Below are 21,519 nucleotides of genomic sequence, written 5' to 3'. Positions count from 1 at the left end.
CGACTAGTGAGAGAGAGGATGACCGACGGTTGATGACGACCAATCATTGCCAGAGAGGAGAGGAAAAAACCCTTGAGGTGAAATATTGATTTTTCAAACCTTGGGTGGGGGAAGAGGGGGAAAATTATTATTTTTTAAACTAAGGGGGAGAATGTGATAAATTTATAGTTTTTTAAATATTTTCATTTTATTTCCCACCCATGGTTTGATACAAACTCAACTTCCCACCTAAGATTTCTTCATCGCATGAAAACATGATGAAGAGATCGAGATCTCTTGGTCGTGCGACAAAGAGATCTCAGTCTCTTCATTGTGTGTTGGCTGGTGAGGGAGAGGACAAGCTATAATGAGGGAGAGGATGACCGACGATTGGTGACAATCAATTATTGTCAGAGAGGAGAGGAAAAAACTCTAGGGGTAAAATGTTGATTTTTCAAACGTTGGGTGGGGGAAGAAAAAGAAAATTGTTAGTTTTTAAACTTTGAGAGAAAATGTGATAAATTTATAGTTTTTTAAATATTTTAATTAAATAATAATTTTATCCCTAACAATAATAATAAAATTTAACAGAATGGTGGATATTTGAATTTTCAATAGTTAACAAATGGAAAGTTGAGTTTGCTTCAAACCTTGGGTGGAAAATAGTCATTTGGCCTAAAATTTAAAAGAAGTCAAATATAATTTTACGGGTTATATCTAAAAAATTTTCAAAATCAATGGAAGTGAACTAAAAATTAGGGAGGGTCACATAAAAGGTTGAAGGATCTATTGGAAAGTTTTTCAAAGTCAAGGGGGGTTAGCTGACCTCTCTTGACCTTAGTTGGGTCCGCCATTGATAATGTGTCATATGATAGATTATTATTTATGTATTTAACATAATACTTAAAATTGGATGTAGATAATTTTATTAAAAATAAAAAATAAAAATTTAGAAAAAGTGTTACATGAAAGTTGGCATGTATTTGATATAAATTAAGATGAGCCTTTTCATTTTATTTACCAATTGTGAGCAAGAGGGATACAAGGAGAACAAATGGGAGAACTATGATTGAGTGAGAATAAAATTAATTTTACATATTGTTTATATAGTGAGACATAATTTAGGCTGAGGCCCCAAGACTGACTCAGCCTAACCAGACATGTGAACTCAGTGGGCTGCGCCCAGGTCGACCCAGCCGACTGCCACCTCTACAAAGGAGAGAATCTGAAAAAGGTTCAAGGCCAGACCACTGGATTATTGTTTCACAAACTTGGGGTTTCATCTGCCGCCATGGTAAAAATTGGAATGGCAGGACTTGTATTAATGAGATAAAGATACCAAGGTCAGCTCGGCCACTCTTACCTAAAAGGCCAAAATTGATGCCGACAAACCAGTTTCGTAATGTTTGATGTTGAAAATGATATGATAATCACTAGAGGAAGTAAGATATGGGTCAATAGAGAAAGAGAGAAACATAGGGGGAGCTTTAATGTCATGCATTTGAGACAATTTCATTTAGTTCTTTGTAAGAACTGTTATAATCAAGAAGAGAAACCCCAAATTTTCAAGCAAAGCATCAAAAACATACATTGCTAATTTCATTTGTTTCCAGTGTGCAAAAATATAGGATGCGAAGACAAGGCTGTCGACATAGTTGCTTCTGAAACCAGTGATAAAGAAATAACTAAACGTTCCAAGAGCACCTACACTAGCTTATGTATAAGCTATAAATCAGAATTAGTTATCATACAAGGTATTTCCATATGAGACTTATTCTAAAGAACAACTCCTATAGCTTCAGCTCTGTTGGACGGTTGATGATGACAGATGGGATCATTTCTTGGCTACTTCCCATGTCTTTCAAACAGTCAGGCTTGGCAGCTCCATAATAAAAGAAAGCCATCATTTTTGACAACTCATCTGCAGTTCGAATTGCTGAAAAACCAGTAAAAAGGAAGTTTAGATTGTAAGTATTATTTATGACTACCTAGAGAAAATTATAGGCTTTTTTTAATTTAAAAAGAGAAAAAACCTTTTTCTCGGTACAAGATCTTTCCAGCTTTAGTGAATATAACCTCCGGGAAGATGGACACTTGTAAAGCAGAAACCAACTCCTGCTCGGCATTACCATCAACTGCTACACACTGTTTGATATAATAATGTTACGGCAGAGAACGCCAACAAATGAAGATAAATAAAGTAGTTTTGCTATTGCTCACTCTTGGTGAAGGTAGGTGACAATTCCAGATGATGTGCACAGCTTTCTCTATTTCATCCCGAATTTTTTCGTTATCCTTTGGTCTGAAGAGAATCAAATCAATTTCCGAATGACAACATAACATACCATCAACACAGTAGAGATGCAAAAAATTAAACAGATTTGTACAACTATTTCCATCAAAAAACCATGAGCATAGTAGAGCCGAAAAGGTATTCAAATTTGAACAACTAGACCATCAAATTACCTCATGGTCTTTTTTTTTTTAAATTTTTTATTGAAATGATAGGGGATGAGTCATAACCCAAATCTATTTTTTGTTCCCCTACTCTATCCCCAAGGATCTAACTTGGGTGGCCAGCCAAAAGAAATGGGCTCGTAAACCAGTGGAGCGATCCCCTGGGGGAAATTAAATCACGGTCTAATGTTTAAGTAACTTAAATGAGTTTAAAAAGTAAAGCTAAAAAATAAGCAAAAACTAACCTTTTATACCGATTATGTACAAGAACAATTAAAGGACTAATGTCTTTGAACACAGCCTCTTCCCACTCTGCAGTCTTGATATCTTTGATTGGGCGGATATAATTATCATCTTGCCATACTATTTCATTCTCGCTATCATAATTCTCATCATCATTATCCTTCTTTACATTCTTGATGGTAATCTTGTCAAAAAATTGACCAAAATTGAAACCCCACCCATCAGCATCTTCTGGCCAATCAGGATCATCCTCTTCCACAACAAGGGGGTAATCAGCCAGCAGCTTCTGCATCTTCTTCTTCCGTTCAATAGGGTCTATCTCCTCCTTAACATCAGGACACCGATCAATGACTTCTCTGATTTTTCTCCTCCATTCAAGTCTCTCTTCAAGATCCATAAATGGACCATCATCCACATTATTTTTCATGAAGGAATCATCATCATCATCATCTGCATCACTTGATTCTTCTCCTCCTCCTCCTTTCTTTCCAAGCTTTTCCATCAAAGATCTCACTGCTATACTTCTTCTTAAACTAGCTGCCTGCCCTTTTAAAAAATTAAATTCCACCATAATTTACATAAATATCAACATATATTCACACAGATAAAGACAAAATATATAAGGGATGCTCAACATGAATTGGTGAAAATCAACATACCCTTAAAGGCAATTTAAGAGAGTTTGATATAAGATCAGTACACTCCATCTTTGGTGAAGAAACCTCAGCGCCGCTTCGGGATTGAATTTTAACAACAAATGAAGAAGTTCTGAATGTATTTTCCTTTAGAGGTGGATATGAACACTTGAAACTTAATGTTTGCTGTAGCGCCATGCTCTAAACTGTCCTGTTGATTCCAAAATAACACTACAAAACATCAAATAAACACACAGAGAATATATATATGCAACAAAATACTTTTAAAAAGATAATAAATCAAAGAAAAATAAAAATATACGATCTATTTTTCAACAGAAACCTGTCATCCGAAAAAACGGGGTTAATTTAAGGTTCAATTATAGTTTCCACTAAAGTGAAAACAAGAAACCTATCTAGAAAATAGAACCCAATTATAATTTATTCCATATCTAAAACTCAATAATGAAACAGAGAATCCCAAACATTTTCATGCATGACAAATGGAAATCCAAATCATCTGAGAAATTGGGATTACTTTCAAGTGAAAAGACTTCAACTTTCCCACAAACACACCTCAAGAAACAATTTTGAGCAAGTTAAAATAACCGTACATTCAGAAAAATTCATTATCGCAAAAGGGTATTGAAATAACCAAGAACAAATGAACTTTGTTATAATACTCAACTGCAAAAAAGTCCAATGCTCTGTTGAGTGGTTTCAAGCAATTACAAGCAATAAGCAACTGAGAAACACTAAAAAAAACAATTTAAATGAAACGATAAGAAGAGAAATGACTCACCGAGCTCCTCTTCTTCCTCTTGAGTCGCTGAAAACCCTGACTAAACCCAGAACTCAGCTGCTCCTTTCATGGATAAGGCAAATGTATCCATTCATTTATACCAAATAATCATTTAACGCAACCCGCACTATGTACTCCCTAAGGTTTAATATAAATACTCTTGTAGTTTCCAAAATAACAGAAAACCCCCCGCGAAGCACTAGAATTTTACAATTTTATAAATCTTTTATCGTAGATTTTGACACCTAAAGCATAGAAATAAAGAAGTTTTTTTTTTTTTTTTTTTCAAATTTTAGAAACATTAAGGGGATCAATGTACAACATGAAATGTCAATTATGAAAACACTGGGTGGAACATAGTGGTTGTACCTGCTAATATTTATAGTTTGGGCAAATCATTATTTCTCACACAAGTTTTAGCTCAATCTTAATAATACACCCATAACAAATGAAAAACTTAAACACTCACCTATATTGAAATTATCATTAAATTTTTTGTTAAATATAAAGATAAAATCGTTATTTAATAATATTAAAAATTATAATTTTATTTTTTTTCTTCTCAAGTTTTAAAAATTTATATTTAACCCCATGTCTGAACTTTGAAAAATGTATTTTTTCTCCAAATCCCTAAATTTTTTCTTCATCCTTCTCTCTGGCGATCAGCGATTGACGGGAGCATTATTATATGACGAGCGTCGTCCAGATCTAGACCATTGTAGTCATCCTTGGACGACGGTCATCGTTCAGAGGTTATCTTTTGGACGGCTTTATCCTGTTTCTCTGCCGTTGGTCCACCGTTCTCCAAAGAAAATGACCAGATTTCAGGTTTGGAATTAGGGGAAAAAATAAATTTTTTAAAACTTAATAGGGAGAAATGTTAATTTTTTAAACCAAGAGGGGAATGAGATATAATTTTAATTATTTTAATACTATTGATAAAATAACGATTTTATCTCTTAACTCTAACAGAAAATTTGTAGGTATATCTTAACAGATTAAAACTTGGATAGGTATTTGAGTTTTTCATTTGCTATAGGTATATATTTACCATTTTACCAAAACTTAGGTGGGAAATTCTCCTTTCCCCTTATAGTTTTCTTTTGTGTCTAATTTTGTCGTAATTCAAAGTATATATATTTGATTAGGTAATTTTAAAATAAAAGAAAAATAAAAAAATACATCACCTAATAATAAACTATAGCCTTAGTTTGTGCTGATAAATTTAAACAATTTATTTGTATACCTAATTTTTTTCCATGATTTTTGCTGACAAGTCACTTATGTTATCAAATAATAACACTATGTGTAATATCCAAAATATCTAAAATACAGTTTAAATAGAAAAATCCCAAGCCATACAATGACCATTGCAAAAACAAACAAAATATTTATTTTACTTGTGGACTGAACTGGCTACTGGCAATCCATTAGAACCAACCGGTCGATCTGATTGTTAAAACTATGATCAAAAGTTTAATCAATCAACACTGAGAAAAAGACTGTCATCAAAGTCTTGCGATAGATACACCATGTAGAAGCAAAATTAGCAGAGCTGGGTCCTTGAAGATCTACTGACAAGGAATCATGTTGCTTGTTAAATTTTATGATTCTGAAGCAGGATTAATGGAGCTTCCGGAAGACAAACTGAATCATTTCTTGCTGTGAGGGTAGCAATAACTAGGAGATATCAAGCAACAGCTCTCCATCTGAAATGATACTTCCTGGAAAAGATAAAGCTTCTTTGTTCATGGTTTGGAGCAACTGAAAAAGAAAGAAAAAATATATTTAAATGGCAGCTGAAATTTATGTAGAACAGTTGGTACATGATTTACAGTTGCATCTCACGTAAAGACTTGAAGTGGGCAGGCAGGTCATGTAATTTACCTCATCTAGTTTCCTCAGGAGATTTTGTGAAATCTATTGATATGAATATTGGAGAACTACATCTTGAAAGCCAGCTGTTGATTGGAGAGCAAAAAGCCATATAAATCCCATGGTAGAAGCCTATACTTTCTAATATATGATCGAAGTCTCAAATCTTATATTTAGGATCCTAACATCTATCCTCAAAGGTTGCACCAATTTGTTGTCACTCAAGCAAGCCTTCTCTGGGAAAGAATTGATCCAGGGACACATCCTGATCTATTGAATTTCAAGGTCAGATTCTGCAGAAATGAAGTGATCTTGTGATGTTTACATGAAGTGTTAAATTCAACTAGAATTGAGTTGACAGGTACCCTAATGAACCTCCACTGTGAGAATTATCTTGAGAGCTCAGAATTTCATACCAGGCAAAAGATCTGCTAAGTGAAAGTAAAAATAAGTTGGTAAAATTTGAAGCAGAGGATCAGAAAATGCTGTATTAGATAAAAATTTGGATTAAAAAAATTACAAACCTCGAATGAAATGAGATGATTAAGCACTTTCTGCCTCCTTTGAATTGAAGATGAATTTGTAATCTATTTTAACCTTCGGAACATGAGCAATTTTTGACCAATATTTTCTCTGACTCCTTTTCCACTGCTTTTTAAGCAATGGACAATCTCCAATACGTAAGGACACAAGTGAGGATGGCAACCTTTTCAGGGACTTGAGATTTGGGCATTTTGAGATTGCCAAATCTTCAACACTGCATAGGGCTGGAATGGATTGGATCTTTGGGCATTCTGAAATGAACAAGCATCTAAGAGAGGTGAGGCTACTGAGATTGTGAATAGATTCTAGCCTTGGGCATCTCTCAAAGGTGAATTTTGTAAGAGAGGTGAGGCTGCACAAATCTGGAAGAGATTTCAGCTCTGGGACATTATAGATTGTGAAATCTTCAAGAGAGATGAGGCTTTGAAAGATCAGGGAAGATAGATGTTCCAATTTGAGGCAATCCCCAATGGATAGAGAAATTAGAGAGGAAAGCATCAACATCCCCTTGTCCTCTTGTAAAATTGACACAGCATCTTCACATTGATAAATATAAACTCTTCTAAGGTTCTGCAAATCCCACTCTATCATTGGCTTCTCAAATTTCATATCTCCAACAAGGCTGAGTTCTATTAGGCTTGTGGGAACTTCTTCTCCAACCAACAATTTTGGACATCCATGCAGCCAAATATTCTCCAGACAGGGAATATAGTGTAGACCTGAAGGTAAGGATTCAAGGTTTTCACAGTACCTTAAATTAATTTTTCGGAGACTCTTGCTATTATCGAAAGATTCAACGATGGATTTTAGCCCTGAACAGAATTGAATAGAGAGTGAAGAAAGTGCCTTAGGCAAGTACAAACTCCTAGATGACAATGTTTTGAGCTTATGGCAGCCAGAAATTTCAAGTTCCTTGAGTGTCTCAGGTAATTGACTTTCTGAAGATGTGCATATGAGAAAATTGCATGAATGAATGGACAAGTACTCAACAAAGGAACTGCCTAAATCCTTCAAAAATTCCAATTTCTTACAAAATCTTACCTCAAGCCTTCTTAAAGAAGAAGGTAGAGTACCACTTTCAATGAATGTTAGAGAGTCACATTCTGTAATTACCAATCTTTCCAAATTCTTCTGCTTCAACCCTTCTGCTAATGATTTTAGAGCCTGGCATTTTCTAATCTCAAGAGAACTTAGATTTGGAAGAAAATTGGTGTTTTCAAGAAAAACAAGATCTCTTGTACAATTTTCTATAGATAGCTTACTGAGGAAGGTGAGTCCATGCAAACCTTGTAGCGGCTTCTCAACATAAGCCAAACTTTGCCATGAATCTATGATCTCTGGGCATTCAACAATATCCAAATACTCTACTCTCTGGGATCCTTGTTTTAATTTAACTTCAATCTCATGAATATTTGAAAGACTCCAAGAATTCAGCGACTTAAAATCAATCATATTGTTATTGCGCACTTGTCCATGGCAGCCATCAAACTCTAATTTGCAAAACATTGGCAAACTTGATAATGAAACCACCAACTTTGCACACTCCCTAATAACCAATTTCATCAATGAAGGAAGATGGTTAGGAAAGTTTCTCCTAAGTTGGGGACATTTTATAATGGAAAGCTTGAGAAGCTGAGCGAGTCCTTTAACATCTTCATTTCCCTTCCAAGTGTCCCAGTTCTCCCATTCTTGCAAATTCTCAAAACGAAGAACCTTTAATGACTTCAAAGGCATTGTGAAACAAATTCTTCTCAAACTTTTCATGTCTTTGATGGTCAAGTCTTCAAGTGTGCTCAACATTTCAAGGGAAGGCAAGGATGTGCATTTGTTACAGTTTTCTAATCGTAGGACTACCACATTAGAGAGTGATTGAGAATCTCCAAACCAGGATGGGAAATTTTCACCACCGTAGCCTTTGATTGTGAGTTCTTCTAAATTGCTTGGAGGCCTTAACTTCTCAAGTGTATGCATTTCTACATCATGTTTCCTTGAGTCATTAAGTACTTGATCTCCCCATTCTAGCAACAACACTTTTAAATGGTTCTTATTGCTTAGTATTTGCCCTCTTATTTGTTTTGGATCAGTCACATTTTCTAATACTGTAATGTGAAGCTCTCGAAGAATACTTAAATACATCAAATCATTCAAATTGGAATCCATGCCCTTGCCCACAATAAAATTAGTCAATATTTGAAGATTTTTCAACTCTTTCATTCCATACGACATCTCCTTCAATAAATTTTGACCACTTATATCAAAATGACATAGATTGGTCAAATATCTCAAATTAGAAGGTAACTCCATGAGACAATAACAATCTTTTAATAACAAAGTCTGCAAGTTGTATAATGAACTTGTTGACTCGGGCAAACTTCTAATCATCGTGTAAGAAAAGTTAAGATACCTTAGATGTATTAAACCTCCAATTGAATCATGTAAATGAGTAATATAGTATCTTTCTAAAGATAATACTCTCAATTTTTTGAACTTGGGCAACAAGTCAAAAACAACCATTGCAGTTATGTAGCAGTCACTAGACCGTGCATAATTAGGCCTCATGAATACCGGCAAAAATGTTCGTAGCCCTTTTACTTTTTCTAATTCTATAAATTTATTTCTACTATCATATTCATAAGGAATATAAGCAAAATGTCGAAGCCTTTCAAATTTTTCTGGTAGCTTCACAATGGCCTGCTCAGATCTGAAACCGATTTCTTTGAAAACGGATTGAGCTAGATCATGGATAAGGTCATGCATCACATATTTACGACAATTGTCACTTGATTTCTCAAAAAATGAGCTTGAACATAAATCATCAAAGTACCGACCTGCCAGTGCCATGTCCAGCTGCTTATAAGATGGTTGAGCAATGCATTCTGCCATCCATAAAAATGCAAGTTCCTTCTTCTCGAATTCATAGTCTTTAGGAAAAAGTCCGCAATACCCAAAACATCTTTTCAGATGGCAAGGAAGATGGTGATAACTTAGCCTTAATGCTGGGAGAACATCACTTTCAGTAGAGGTATTCCATACTTTGCTGTTTAATATATTTTGCCAGGCATCAATCCGTTGAGATCTTAGAAGACTACCAAGAGTCTTTGCTGCCAAAGGTAAGCCTCTGCACCTTTCAATAACTCTTTTACGAATCGAATCTGTAATTCTTTGAGCATCACCTGCTGTTCCATTTTCAAATGCATGCTCTTGAAACAACTGCCAACAGTGGTCATTAGATACAGGCTTTAAACGATGAGTAAAATGGGATCTTATTGCAGATGCAACATTTTCAAGGCGTGTGGTGACAATTGCTGTGCTTCCTGCTGCACCATTCATGAAGGGAGACATGAGGATTTCCCATTCAGCGTATATATCATTCCATACATCGTCTAAGACCAGTAAGAACCTTTTCTGAGTAACTGTCTCACGCAGTTTAATTTGCACTTCATTTAAATTATTGGGAATAAAAGACGTGGAGTCTATGGACTGAAGAAGTGCCTTTGAGATTGTGAGAACATCAAAGTTATCAGAAACGCAGACCCAAGCTTTTTTCTCAAACTTCAAATCTTCCATCTCTTGTAAGTGATTGTATATTTTCCGGGCAATGGTTGTTTTGCCGATCCCTCCCATTCCCACAATGGATATCACTCGAAAGTTGGCACCAGTTTGTTGATGGGTTTTCACCATATCAACTAGTTTGGCTTCATCTTCATCTCTGCCATACACAAATTTTTCAGGTTGCACACTTGAACTTAGATCTGGTCTTTTGTGTGCAGTAGGAGTACTTGATGTCCCTCCCAAAGTTACTTGCAATCCAAGTTGAATTCTTTGGTTTCTGAGTTTTTCTAAGCTGCTGCTGATGTCTTTGATTTGTGATCCCATGCGGACACCGAACAAGGGACTAGTGAGAGAAGCAGGGAGGTAGCTGGATACGTTGCTAGATCTCGCCTGGTGTTTTGGCTTCAGTTTGCGTCGCAGAGCTTCGTAGGCAAACTGATCCAGTATGTCTACTGCATCATAAGCCCAGTCTTGAAGATCGTCAAGCCACCTTTTCACAGCCCTTTCTGACAGTTGCTTTGCTTCTGCATCATATAGCACTTGTTGAATCATCTCCAACTTAGTTTTCAGATTTTCTAGCTCTGAATCTACTCCTCCAACGAGTTGCCGTGCAAAGTCTCGCACATCCTTCAACCCCAATATCTCAAACAATCCATTAAAGAGTTCGGAGACAACAGGCTCAACCAAAAATGACATGTTTTTGGTCGTTCAGAATGAAGAAAGAAAGGAATTATCCCAAAAATATCACTGAGTACAAGGCAAGCAAAGAGAAACTGGCTGCTTTTATCCAAAAGTACGACTGAAATTTGACCTTATATTAATATTGGACCATGTTTGTTTAAATTTGAAGCCACATGCAAACTTCGGAACGAAAAAACAGAACTTATTTAAAATTTAGTGAGTGTGTATTCATATTAATTTAGTAAGTGCGCATTCAAAATGTTACAATGCTTGTTTGGGTTTATCAACTTCCATTGACTTTAATATGTGGTACTCAAATTGTTCATTATCTTGTGTATTACAAAATTATAATTTTTATTATATTATACTAATCTTTTATTCATTCTAAAATATATATATATATATATATATATATATATATATATATATATATATATATATATATTTTTTTTACGATATATTATATGCATCATATGATACTAAAACTAAGAAGTTTGAATGCATGGAGGTCACTCAAATGACATTTAAAATTTTGCAATAAAGAATTAATATTTTTTTGGATGGTAGAAATGATAGAATTGGTATGGAAATTAAAGGCAGGAAACAAATTTGCAAACCAGAAATGTGGATGAAATAATTAAATGGTTGGATAATTAATTTGAGGATGACAATATGGAAAATTTAAGCCTGTCACTTACGACCTGCAAGAAATTTCTTTTATGTGTGTACCAAAATTCATAAACTCTCTGGTTGACGCAAACATCCATGTGACATTTTGTATGTATGTAGATATTTGCCGGGGTAAGATAATGCCTAACAAATGATAAGTATGAGAAACCTTATCTTCATGGATAATACGCATAATTTTATATATAAATAATTATATATTTTTGTATAATTAAATAATTTAAAATAAAATAATATTTAATTATATGATAATATATGTATATATATATATATTTATTTATACATATTAATTATGAATATAGTTTTATTAGATAAGTATATTATTATATGAGAAATATTATATGTATAAATAATATATATAATTTTATGCATAAATAATAATATATTATTATGTGATTTGATAGTTTTAAATTTAAAATAAAATAATACTCAATTATTTAATGATATGTCATTATTTATGTATAAAATTATATATATTAATTATACACATAGTTTAATTAGATAAGCATATTGCCTCATGCTGGTCGCTTGCTAGTGTTTTTGTGTGGCTCCTTACTAATACCTATAATTAATCAGTATTTCTTTTCTTGGTACACAAAAAAATGAGAGGAAAGCAACGTGCGTGCGCGTGCGCGCGCGCACACACACACACACACGAGAGAGAGTGAATCACTGGAATTTTCATAATGATAGAGAGTGTTTGAATATTTTCTAAAATGATAATACGATAATTAAAATTTTTTATTAATATTTTTAAAAAGATATATTTTATAATATGATATAATATACGATATATGATATAGAAAATTATGTTTTTTTATATATATGATAAGATACATAATTCAACTATCATACTCTCATTGTCTATCTTAACATTTAAGTAAAGTTTTTATAATTTTATAAACATTAAAGGACTCCATCTATAGTATTTATTTTTCCATTTTTAGTTTAATAAAAAAAATTAAAAAATTATTTGAAGATTATGATAAATGAAATTCCTAAAATCAAGTGCATCTTCTTCAATTAAGCTTTTAATTCCTAAAATCAAGTTTTGTCATTATCTTTAATTAAGATTACTCATCACCTTTTTATTTTTGTATTATCCTAATATGTAGTGAATTAGTTTCCTAATTTTCAGATTTCTATTATTAAGAATTGTCTAGGATCAAAGTTGTATAATATCTAATTTTTTTTGTTATGCCTAATGTAAAATGAGTCATAATTATTATGTTCTACAATTCTTCTTCTCTTTTAATTTCATTATGGTATTAGAGCTTGTAATCTCACAACTGTAAAACCTTATTCTCCTCTTTTTTTTTTTCTTTATTATCTCCTTTACACCTGCATCACCAATCATGGCTAATAAAAAGAACCAACTTACAATCCTTAATACACATGAACCCACCAGACCTCTTACTGATATCAACATCAATAACTCTATCAAACTCACCTCCACCAATTATCTCTCCTGGAAAATTCAGATGAAAGCACTTCTAATTGGTTATGACCTTTTCAAATTCATTGATGGCTCTCACCTTGCTCCTTCGGCCATAATCACTATGAATGATGTGACCACTCCAAATCTAGAATTCCAAACATGGCTATGTCAAGATAAATTGATTTTTAGAGCTTTTGTTGGCTCCCTCACCTTATCTCTCATACCACTTATTTGTCAATCACAAGCCTCATGTGATACTTGGTAATTTCTTGCCAACTATGTTAGGCCTTCTAGTAGGCCCATTAAGCAAATAAAAAAACAACTAAAACAAGTCATTAAAGGCATTTAAACAATTTTTGCAATTCATTAAAATTCGCACCGATGAACTTATGACCCTAGGCAAACCTATGGATCATAAGGATCTCATTGAGAAAATTCTCCATGGTCTTGATGACGATTACAAGCCTATCATCTAGTTGGAATAGGATGTGAGAACTTGTTCCATTAAATCCAACACATAATCTAGTTGGTTGCAAGTGGATTTTTTTTGCACTAAGTATTTATCTAATAGTTCTGTTGACAGGTATAAGACTTGTCTAGTTGCAAAGGGGTTTCATCAGCGCCTTGGAATTGATTATCATGACATTTTCAGTCTAGTAGTCAAGCCCACCGCTGTTTGACTCGTTCTTAGCCTTACTATAAGGTGTGGGTAGTCTTTTCAACAACTTGATGTCAACAATGTCTTTCTCTAGGTTACTTTCTATGAGGATGTATATATGACTCAATCACTAGGTTTTATTGATCATGATCATCGTTATTATATTTGCAAACTTTGTAAAGTTATTTATGGTCTTAAACAAGCTTTTTGAGCTTGGTATCATGAGTTGCATCAATTTCTTGTCACCTCTGGCCTTACTAACTTTCATGCAAAAACCCCTCTGTTCATTTTCAATAATGATGGGATTATGATTTATCTTTTGGTTTATATCAATGTCATTATTATTATAGGTGACAATGATGAGACTATGCAAAATTTCATCAAACTCCTTGCCCATCGATTCTTTATCAAAGATCTCGGACCATTAACTTACTTTCTCATAGTTGAAGTGGTTCCTTATTCTTAAGACCTGTTTTTGTCTCAATGTGTATACATAAATGACCTCTTTGCTTAAACATGCATGAATAATGTCGAGTCTGTTGTTACACTCCTTGTCACTGCTCCTACACTTAAACTTCACTCTGGCATAATGCTCTTTGATCCTTCTGAGTATTACACCATTATTGGTAGCCTCCATTATTTGTCCCTTACACGCCCTAATATTGCTTATATGGTAAACAAGCTCTCTCAATGTATGCATCAACCTACCAGTGACCACTAGACAACTATTAAGCGCCTATTATGTTATCTTTGTAGAACCTTGGATCATGAGGTTGTTCTCTATTGCCACTCATCCTTGTCTCTCCATGCATTCTCAAATGCATGGAGCTCTAAAAAACGGCAAACCATGGCCCGTTCCTCTACTTAGGTTGAATATTGATTAGTTGCAACCATTACAATTGAGTTTAATTGGATTTGTTATCTTTTAAATAAACTTGGTGTTTCTCTTCCAAAACATTTAGTGATTTATTGTGATAATAGCAATGTTATGAATCTATGTGCTAATCCAGTCTTTCATTCTTTTATGAAACATGTGGTTTTGAATTATTATTTCATTCATGAATAAGTTCAAAGTGGTGCTCTTCGAGTAACTCATGTTTCTTTTGTAAATCAATTAGTGGATGTTCTCACCAAATCGCTTCTGCATACATAATTTTAGTTTATTACGAACAAGATTGGACTCTCCTTTCGGAGCTCCATCTTGCAGGTGCATGATAAAGAAAATTCCTAAAATCATGGTCATTTTATTCAATAAAGCTTTCAATTCTTAAAATCAAACTTTGTCATTACTTATAATTAATATTACTGATTACCTTTTATTCTTGTATTATCCTAATATATGGTCAATTAGGGTTCTAATTTTCATATTTCTATTATTAAAATTTGACTAGGATCAAAGTTGTACAATAGATATGCATATTTTTTGTTATACCTAATGTAAACTGAATCATAATTCTTATCTTCTGCAATCCTTCTTCTATTTTAATTTCATTAGATTATCAATTATTTATTTTCTAGGGAACATTTTTCAAAATAAAAATGTATTTCTTAAGAAATTCATAGTTTCTTTTTAGGAAAAGATTGTGCGACTTCTTAAAAATAAATTTACATAATTCTTTTGAATTGCATATACATTATATAGACCAGGCATATGGAATTGTGCATAGATTGAATATTGTTGATGAAAAGTTGTATAATATATATTATTATAATATACTATAAAATAAAATTCTAATCTTAGAAAAATGTAATGAATGAAGTACAACATTACATTTAATATAAGGAAAAAATAAGATAAAATGAATTAGAATCGAATTAGGATCATACCAACATAATATATTCCATATAATAAAAAGCAAAGGCAAAATATAATTTTTTTTAAATATTTTTATTTATAATTATAAATATAATAGAGATTAAACAACCCAGTAATAATTCAATTATTGGAAAGGCCTAAGGGGTCGTTTGATTCACAGTATTAAAAATTATTTTGATAATATATTTTTTTTATTATTAATATTATTTTGTTTAGTTTAACAATAATAAATTATTCTAATAATGTGTGATTACCAATGACAATGTGGTAATTTGATTATCACCTCCATATTAAGTATTAAAATATTATCCAAGTAATTCTAATTTTATTAATATTCTATCTTTGCTTATTTTTTTTTAGGATAAAAATACTTTTATTTTTAATTAATATAATAAATAATATAAAAAATAATTAAGAATAATTCTACCTAAGAATATTTAAAAAAAATTATATTTTAATATTCTTTTAGTTTATTATATATACTAATTTTTGTCAAACATATATAATTTATACTTAGTAACCTTTTTTTTTTTTTATTGTAATGAAAGATGGTCTAAACTAAATGTACTATAATTATGTGTATTTGTAATCTTTGGGGTTTGGCTTGGTCATATATATATATATATATATATATATATATATATATATATATATATATATAACAATACGTAAATTTGATTTAACTCTCCCTCAAACTTCAATCATATATGAGAAGAAAACAATGGCTCAAATCAAAGTTCTCGCGTCTGTTCTTGTATCCCTTATGCTGACAATAGGTAAATCAATGAAAAGGCTTATCTTATATTATATCAATTTCATGTCAACTTTCAGTTAACACGTTTCGAAGTTTTTTTTTTTTTTTCAATAAAATTATCTATACTCAATTTTAAATATTCAATTGGATACTTAAATATTATAATGATGATAAAATACCCAATTAGGTATTCTAAACTAGATGCTCATAATATTACTAATATTCCATCGGATCTTTTAGCCAGAGACATTTTTAACAAAGTTTATTGTTTGGTTTTATAGGTTGCAACAAAGTTGATGCGTCAAAATGTTGCAAGGAGCAATTGCTTATGGTAGATATACTAACGAAAAATGCAACACATTCTGTCGAGATCAATACAGCGGAGGCCAATGCAAACATCGCACTGGAAATTACGGTTGTCATTGTTAGTGCTAATTTAACACATTAGTCTATATCTCATTATCATTATCCATCTTCAAAGTGTTATCGTTGTAATTTGTCAAGAAATTGAAACTAAGATCTTTGAACTTTATTTGGGAAAAAAAATTATTTTATCAAATAAGAAGATAAAGCTTTATACAAGAATTATTCTATAGTCTAGCTAATCCATTTTAAGTAATCTAAGTATAATAATAATTTAAATCTCAAATTTAAAAACCTATAATAAATATGGAGATATGGAGATATTGTTTTCCTTTTCAACACTCCATTTAAAGTTAAACAGTGAATGTCAAAAATTCTTAATTTATTTATCATAGTTGAGAAAACTTCCTTTCCCAACGGCTTGGTGAACATATCCATGAACTATTCTGCCAAAGTAACATGTTTGGTTATAACTGAAGCATCTTGTATTTTGTCGTGAATAACATGACAATCTATCTTTATAAGTTTGGTTCTTTCATGAAAAAGGGGATTAAAGTGCTATGTGTAAGGTTGTTTTGTTATTGCAATATAACAATGTCAGATTTTTTATATGTGATAGTTGTAAATCCTTTAACAATGGGTGTAACCAAGATAATTTATAACGTGCATCTATCATGAATGTATATTCAACTTCTGTCGAGGAAAGGGATATGGCTTGGTCTACACATCCACAAAGACTCATAAAACATTCTAAACATTCTAAGAAGGTAAAAACAAATCGTGACCTGGATTATTTTTCAGATAACGCAACACATGCAAGGCAACTGCTATGTGTGGTATAAGTGTTGCATGCATGAATCTACTTAACATATGCATGGAGTAAGTGATATCCGAATGGGTGATGGGTTAAGTAAATTAGACGTCCAACAAGCCACCTATCTTGAGATGGATCTCGAAGCAACTCACCTTCATCCGAGAGTTTTATGTCTTTCTCCATAGGAAAGTTTACAAGTTTAGAACTGACAAATCTACCATACTTAAGACTTTCCAGGGTGTTTTTCGTAGTGAGACGGAAATACCTTTATTTGACCGAAAGACTTCAATGCCCAGAAAGTATTTCTAATTACCAATTTGCTTAAGATCAAATATGACTGTAAGATCATTACTCGTAATGAGAATGTCATCACCATGTATCAATGAAGTTGTAAAGGGTTTGCCTTTCCGGCATATGAACAATAAGTAATCTGCTTTAGATTGGACAAAGCCAGCACCTTGGATATAGTTGTAGAGAATTTGGCAAAACATTGACGAAAGTTTTTACTTAAGCCACATAACAAGCTGTTGAAGCGACATACTAGGTTTTCCCCCTATCACTGAACAATAAAAGGTAGTAGACATATAAATTTCTACACTGAGATCACCACGAAGGAAAGCATTATGAACATCAAGTTGGTGAAGAGACCAATTCTAGGCAGCTGCCAGGGCAAATAAACAACAAACACTATCCATTTTAGCAGTGGAAGAAAAGTGTCATGATAGTCAATACCTTCCAGTTATGTGTAACCTTTCGCAAACAAATGAACTTCATAGCCAGCACTCAAGAGTACCATACAAGTTGTGTATGATTTTATAAACCCAACGACAATCAATTGGCTTCTTGCCACATGAAAGGGAAGTGAGAGTCCAAGTGTGATTGGCTTCTAAAACTAATAATTCGATTACATTGCCTCTCACCAAAGGGAATGAGAAGTTGCTTCGACATAAGGTGTAGGCTCGATATTTTGACTGATCAAAGCACTAATAAAGTGGTGTCGTGGTAATTAATGGTAAGAGAGAAATTACAAAGGGGATATCGAGTGCTGGTTGGTGAGCCAGAAAAGGCTTAGGAGACATTACTTGGTTGCATAAGTGGTCTTGAAAGGAAATTTTAATAAATTTTTTTTGCTATAAAATCAAATTTACAAAAAGATAAATGCCCTAAGCTGTGTGATGCCTCCACTTTTGCATGCACAGTTATTAGATGTGCGAATGATTATGATGGATTTTTCATTTAATAATTAATGATTAAAGTATTTTATTCCTGCTGTTTAAAGCACATTATGCGGGCTTCTTAGTTAAGTGTAAACAGTGACATTTCCCTCTAAATGTCAACCAGCAAAAATCTTCACCAAGCCTTTACCTCCTAGAAGATTTGTTTTCGACTTGGCTTTAAACTAATTCGATAGTTTTAGTTATGTCATCTTGACTTCGGGGGGATGTTAAGATAATTGAAAGATTTGGATTAATCCCCATAATAGTTCTCACTCTATATTTATCGATCCCTGAACGCTTCTTTTATTTATCGATGTCTTCTATTGGTGGAAATTGCAAGTCATGCTCAACTTGACTAATATTGAGCCAAGTTTGAGCTTAAACCGCTCAAATTTGCTCTTAAATTGAGTATAGGTGTGAGATAATCAATTTAGTGAATTTGTTAGTTTATGAATTAATTCGAATAAAATATCAATAAATCTCTAAAAATTTTAAAATCTATATTTACACCTCTTTAAATTTTTTTTTTTTTACTTTAATAATTAGAAATCAATTGATAAATTTATCACTTATGATGTTTAATTGTAATAATTTAAAATTCTAAGTATTTAAAATAATCTATTGAGTTGAGCCAAGTCAGTCAATTATGTCTTGAGCTAGAACTCAAACTAAGATCTCACTAGTTTGACGAGATCAAACTCAAACTCTACCTTAAAATAATTAAATTGAACTCAAATCAAATACTATTTATTTGACTCGATTACATCTCTAATTATCACACAAACTCTACATTTAAATACTCTATTATTGTACTGTCATAAGACATAATGAGAGAGTAATTATACATAAATTATATGTTTAAAAAATAAAAATAAATAAATAATAGGTAAAAAAATGTTTGTATTTCATCAAATAATAATTTACTAAATCAATGTCCAATTACATTATTATATATATTTATGTAGGAAAATTAATTAATTTAACCATTTTTTTTAATCATGTTAAACAATTTTAACCAACTTTTTATATATTATACGAAAGTAGCCAAGATTACAACTTAATATCCATTTTACCCTCATCTCTAACTTTAAGAATCTTAACCTCTCAAACTCATGTTCAGCCATATTCTAATCACTAAATATCAGTTCAAAATCAAAGAAATCTAGTATGAAAATTATTTAAATTCAAGTTAGTAGTTTTTCATCATATTGTTTGTTATTTTGTTTGAAGATTTTAAATCGAAATTTTGCGATGTCATTATGCAACAATTAATCCTATTGTGTTATTCATAGGTTGTTGTTTTGTAGTTATAAGAATGGTTTGATTAGGGTCTTGTTAACCTAATCAATGTGCACAAATATGAAGTCCATGGTTTTGGGCAGAAGATTGGCATTGTTGATCTAACAAAAAGTACTTGCAATTGTAGAAAATTTCAATACACATGTTGCAACTATCGCTCGATACATAAATCTATCAAACTACTACCTATAGATGAATTGATATGTAACACCCCTCCCTAGGGGTGGATACGAGCCGAGCCGAGCCCGAACACTGTTTAGCTCGTTTTCGGCTCGCTTCGGGCTCGCCGAGCTCGTCAAAACTTATGTTCGTGTTCGGCTCGCTTTATAATTTAAGTGTTCGTGCTCGGCTCGCACCTAACTCGGGCTCGTCTCTAATAGCTCGGGTTCGCTCGGCTCGGGTTTGGGCTCGTATTCTAAGCTCGTTAGCAGTTAAAATACATATAAATTTATAATAGGAGCAAAAATTTTTAGTGAAACAAAAAAATAGAATGAGTGTAATATATTTACTGTCAAGTGACCACCAATATCCAGACTTCCAATCCATTTCCTCCTTCAATCAACAAAATTTTGATAATCTGAGTACACTTTATAAACATCCGCAAAAAAAAATAATAATAATAATAACACTATTTGCAGTATTTTAATAATTGCCGTTTTATTTCTAAAAGCATAATTTTATTTTCAAACTTAGCAACTCAAAGCAATAATAAATAAAATAAGAACTACTCAGATATAAACAAAATATACCAAGGAAAGTAAGGAGATTCAAATAAATTCTCACCTGAGCTATATACTCAGCAAGGGCATGAGTCTGCAATACAAATTAAAAAAAATAATGTCAAACTTAGCCGCCAACATCATAACATAAATTGGAAAATTCAGAAATTAATTGTCTTAGCTACCACGGGATAGAGCAAACATAAAATCATAAGTGAACATAAACTATAAAAATTCCAAGCCATAAATCCAAATTTTTGTTGCAGACAGCCTTAAACACTCAGGCTCTTTACATTTTGCAGCTTATTATTACATTTTATAGAGTTTTCACCAAGAACACACTGACACACTTTATGCTCTATTAAAGAATTCTTTCAAGTTAATTATTATGTGGTTACAAAAAATTAAATTGGAAGATGTGACAGCAGAGAGTCAGAGCCAAGTTCACAAGAGCTTGACCATTTATTAAAACAAAATATCATACTTCTGGCCAAAAAAAATATATAAAGGTGGGGAGAAAAGAAATCTCTATATATATATATATATATATAAGTTGCTGCTCTCCAACTACAATACATATATCTCCATTTATATATGGCAGCAAAAGAGATTGGAATGTCAATTTGAACACAAAAGCTTGAAAAAATAAAATTTAATATTAAAATGAGTGTAATATTAACCCATATAGAGGAAGATATAACAAACATAAATGTTCAAATCATTATTGATGTTACACAACATGCTTGGAAGCAAATGACAACAATAAAAAATAAGAAAATGAAAGACATATATATATCTGCTAAGTACACATATATGTGAGTCAAATGGGAATTTTCCAAAACAACCTGGATTCTTGAAAAAAAAACAATATATTGCTTCAGTAAGCCTAAAAGAAAATCGCTTCTTATTTGTATATGGGAAATACTATCAGAGCACATCACGGTCCAGTAACATTACTTGAGTTCTCATACAAATAGCATCTAAAAG

At 32.3% G+C, this 21,519-nt stretch overlaps 2 protein-coding genes across 6 annotated transcripts; both read right to left on the bottom strand.

Moving 5' to 3' along the window:
• Positions 1-1,541: 1,541 nt before the first annotated feature.
• On the bottom strand, positions 1,542-4,238 carry LOC123220314 (thioredoxin-like fold domain-containing protein MRL7L, chloroplastic). 3 transcript variants are annotated; one of them, XM_044642447.1, is made up of 6 exons: positions 4,117-4,238; positions 3,339-3,545; positions 2,682-3,220; positions 2,200-2,281; positions 2,013-2,124; positions 1,542-1,915 (listed from the first exon to the last, which is right to left on the bottom strand). In XM_044642447.1, the coding sequence occupies exons 2-6, from the start codon at positions 3,510-3,512 to the stop codon at positions 1,770-1,772; spliced, it is 1,053 nt and encodes a 350-aa protein (XP_044498382.1). In that variant the 5' UTR covers positions 3,513-3,545; positions 4,117-4,238; the 3' UTR covers positions 1,542-1,769. The 3 variants fall into 3 exon arrangements, with proteins under 3 accessions (XP_044498382.1, XP_044498381.1, XP_044498383.1); XM_044642446.1 differs by having other exon boundaries at positions 3,339-3,525; XM_044642448.1 differs by lacking the exon at positions 4,117-4,238 and having other exon boundaries at positions 2,682-3,225; positions 3,339-3,479.
• A 1,159-nt stretch (positions 4,239-5,397) lies between these two features.
• Positions 5,398-10,842, bottom strand: LOC123220508 (putative disease resistance protein At3g14460). 3 transcript variants are annotated; one of them, XM_044642750.1, is made up of 4 exons: positions 6,516-10,842; positions 6,357-6,419; positions 6,004-6,284; positions 5,398-5,880 (listed from the first exon to the last, which is right to left on the bottom strand). In XM_044642750.1, the coding sequence occupies exon 1, from the start codon at positions 10,780-10,782 to the stop codon at positions 6,535-6,537; it is 4,248 nt and encodes a 1,415-aa protein (XP_044498685.1). In that variant the 5' UTR covers positions 10,783-10,842; the 3' UTR covers positions 5,398-5,880; positions 6,004-6,284; positions 6,357-6,419; positions 6,516-6,534. The 3 variants fall into 3 exon arrangements, with proteins under 3 accessions (XP_044498685.1, XP_044498684.1, XP_044498686.1); XM_044642749.1 differs by having other exon boundaries at positions 6,004-6,419; XM_044642751.1 differs by having other exon boundaries at positions 5,398-5,840; positions 6,004-6,419.
• Positions 10,843-21,519: the final 10,677 nt, after the last annotated feature.

This window comes from Mangifera indica, chromosome 7, assembly GCF_011075055.1.
Source record: "Mangifera indica cultivar Alphonso chromosome 7, CATAS_Mindica_2.1, whole genome shotgun sequence".
Lineage (NCBI taxonomy): Eukaryota > Viridiplantae > Streptophyta > Magnoliopsida > Sapindales > Anacardiaceae > Mangifera > Mangifera indica.
The sequence above is the reverse complement of the archived record's forward strand: the minus strand, read 5'-3'. Positions and strand labels throughout refer to the sequence as shown.

Coding starts and splice junctions, on each gene's coding strand:
- LOC123220508 (XM_044642749.1), bottom strand. CDS start 10,782: ATGTCATTTTTGGTTGAGCCTGTTGTCTCCGAACTCTTTAATGGATTG.
- LOC123220314 (XM_044642447.1), bottom strand. CDS start 3,512: ATGGCGCTACAGCAAACATTAAGTTTCAAGTGTTCATATCCACCTCTA. Junction 3,221..3,338: donor CTCTTAAATTGCCTTTAAGG/GTATGTTGATTT, acceptor TTAAAAGGGCAG/GCAGCTAGTTTAAGAAGAAG. Junction 2,125..2,199: donor GTCACCTACCTTCACCAAGA/GTGAGCAATAGC, acceptor TATATCAAACAG/TGTGTAGCAGTTGATGGTAA.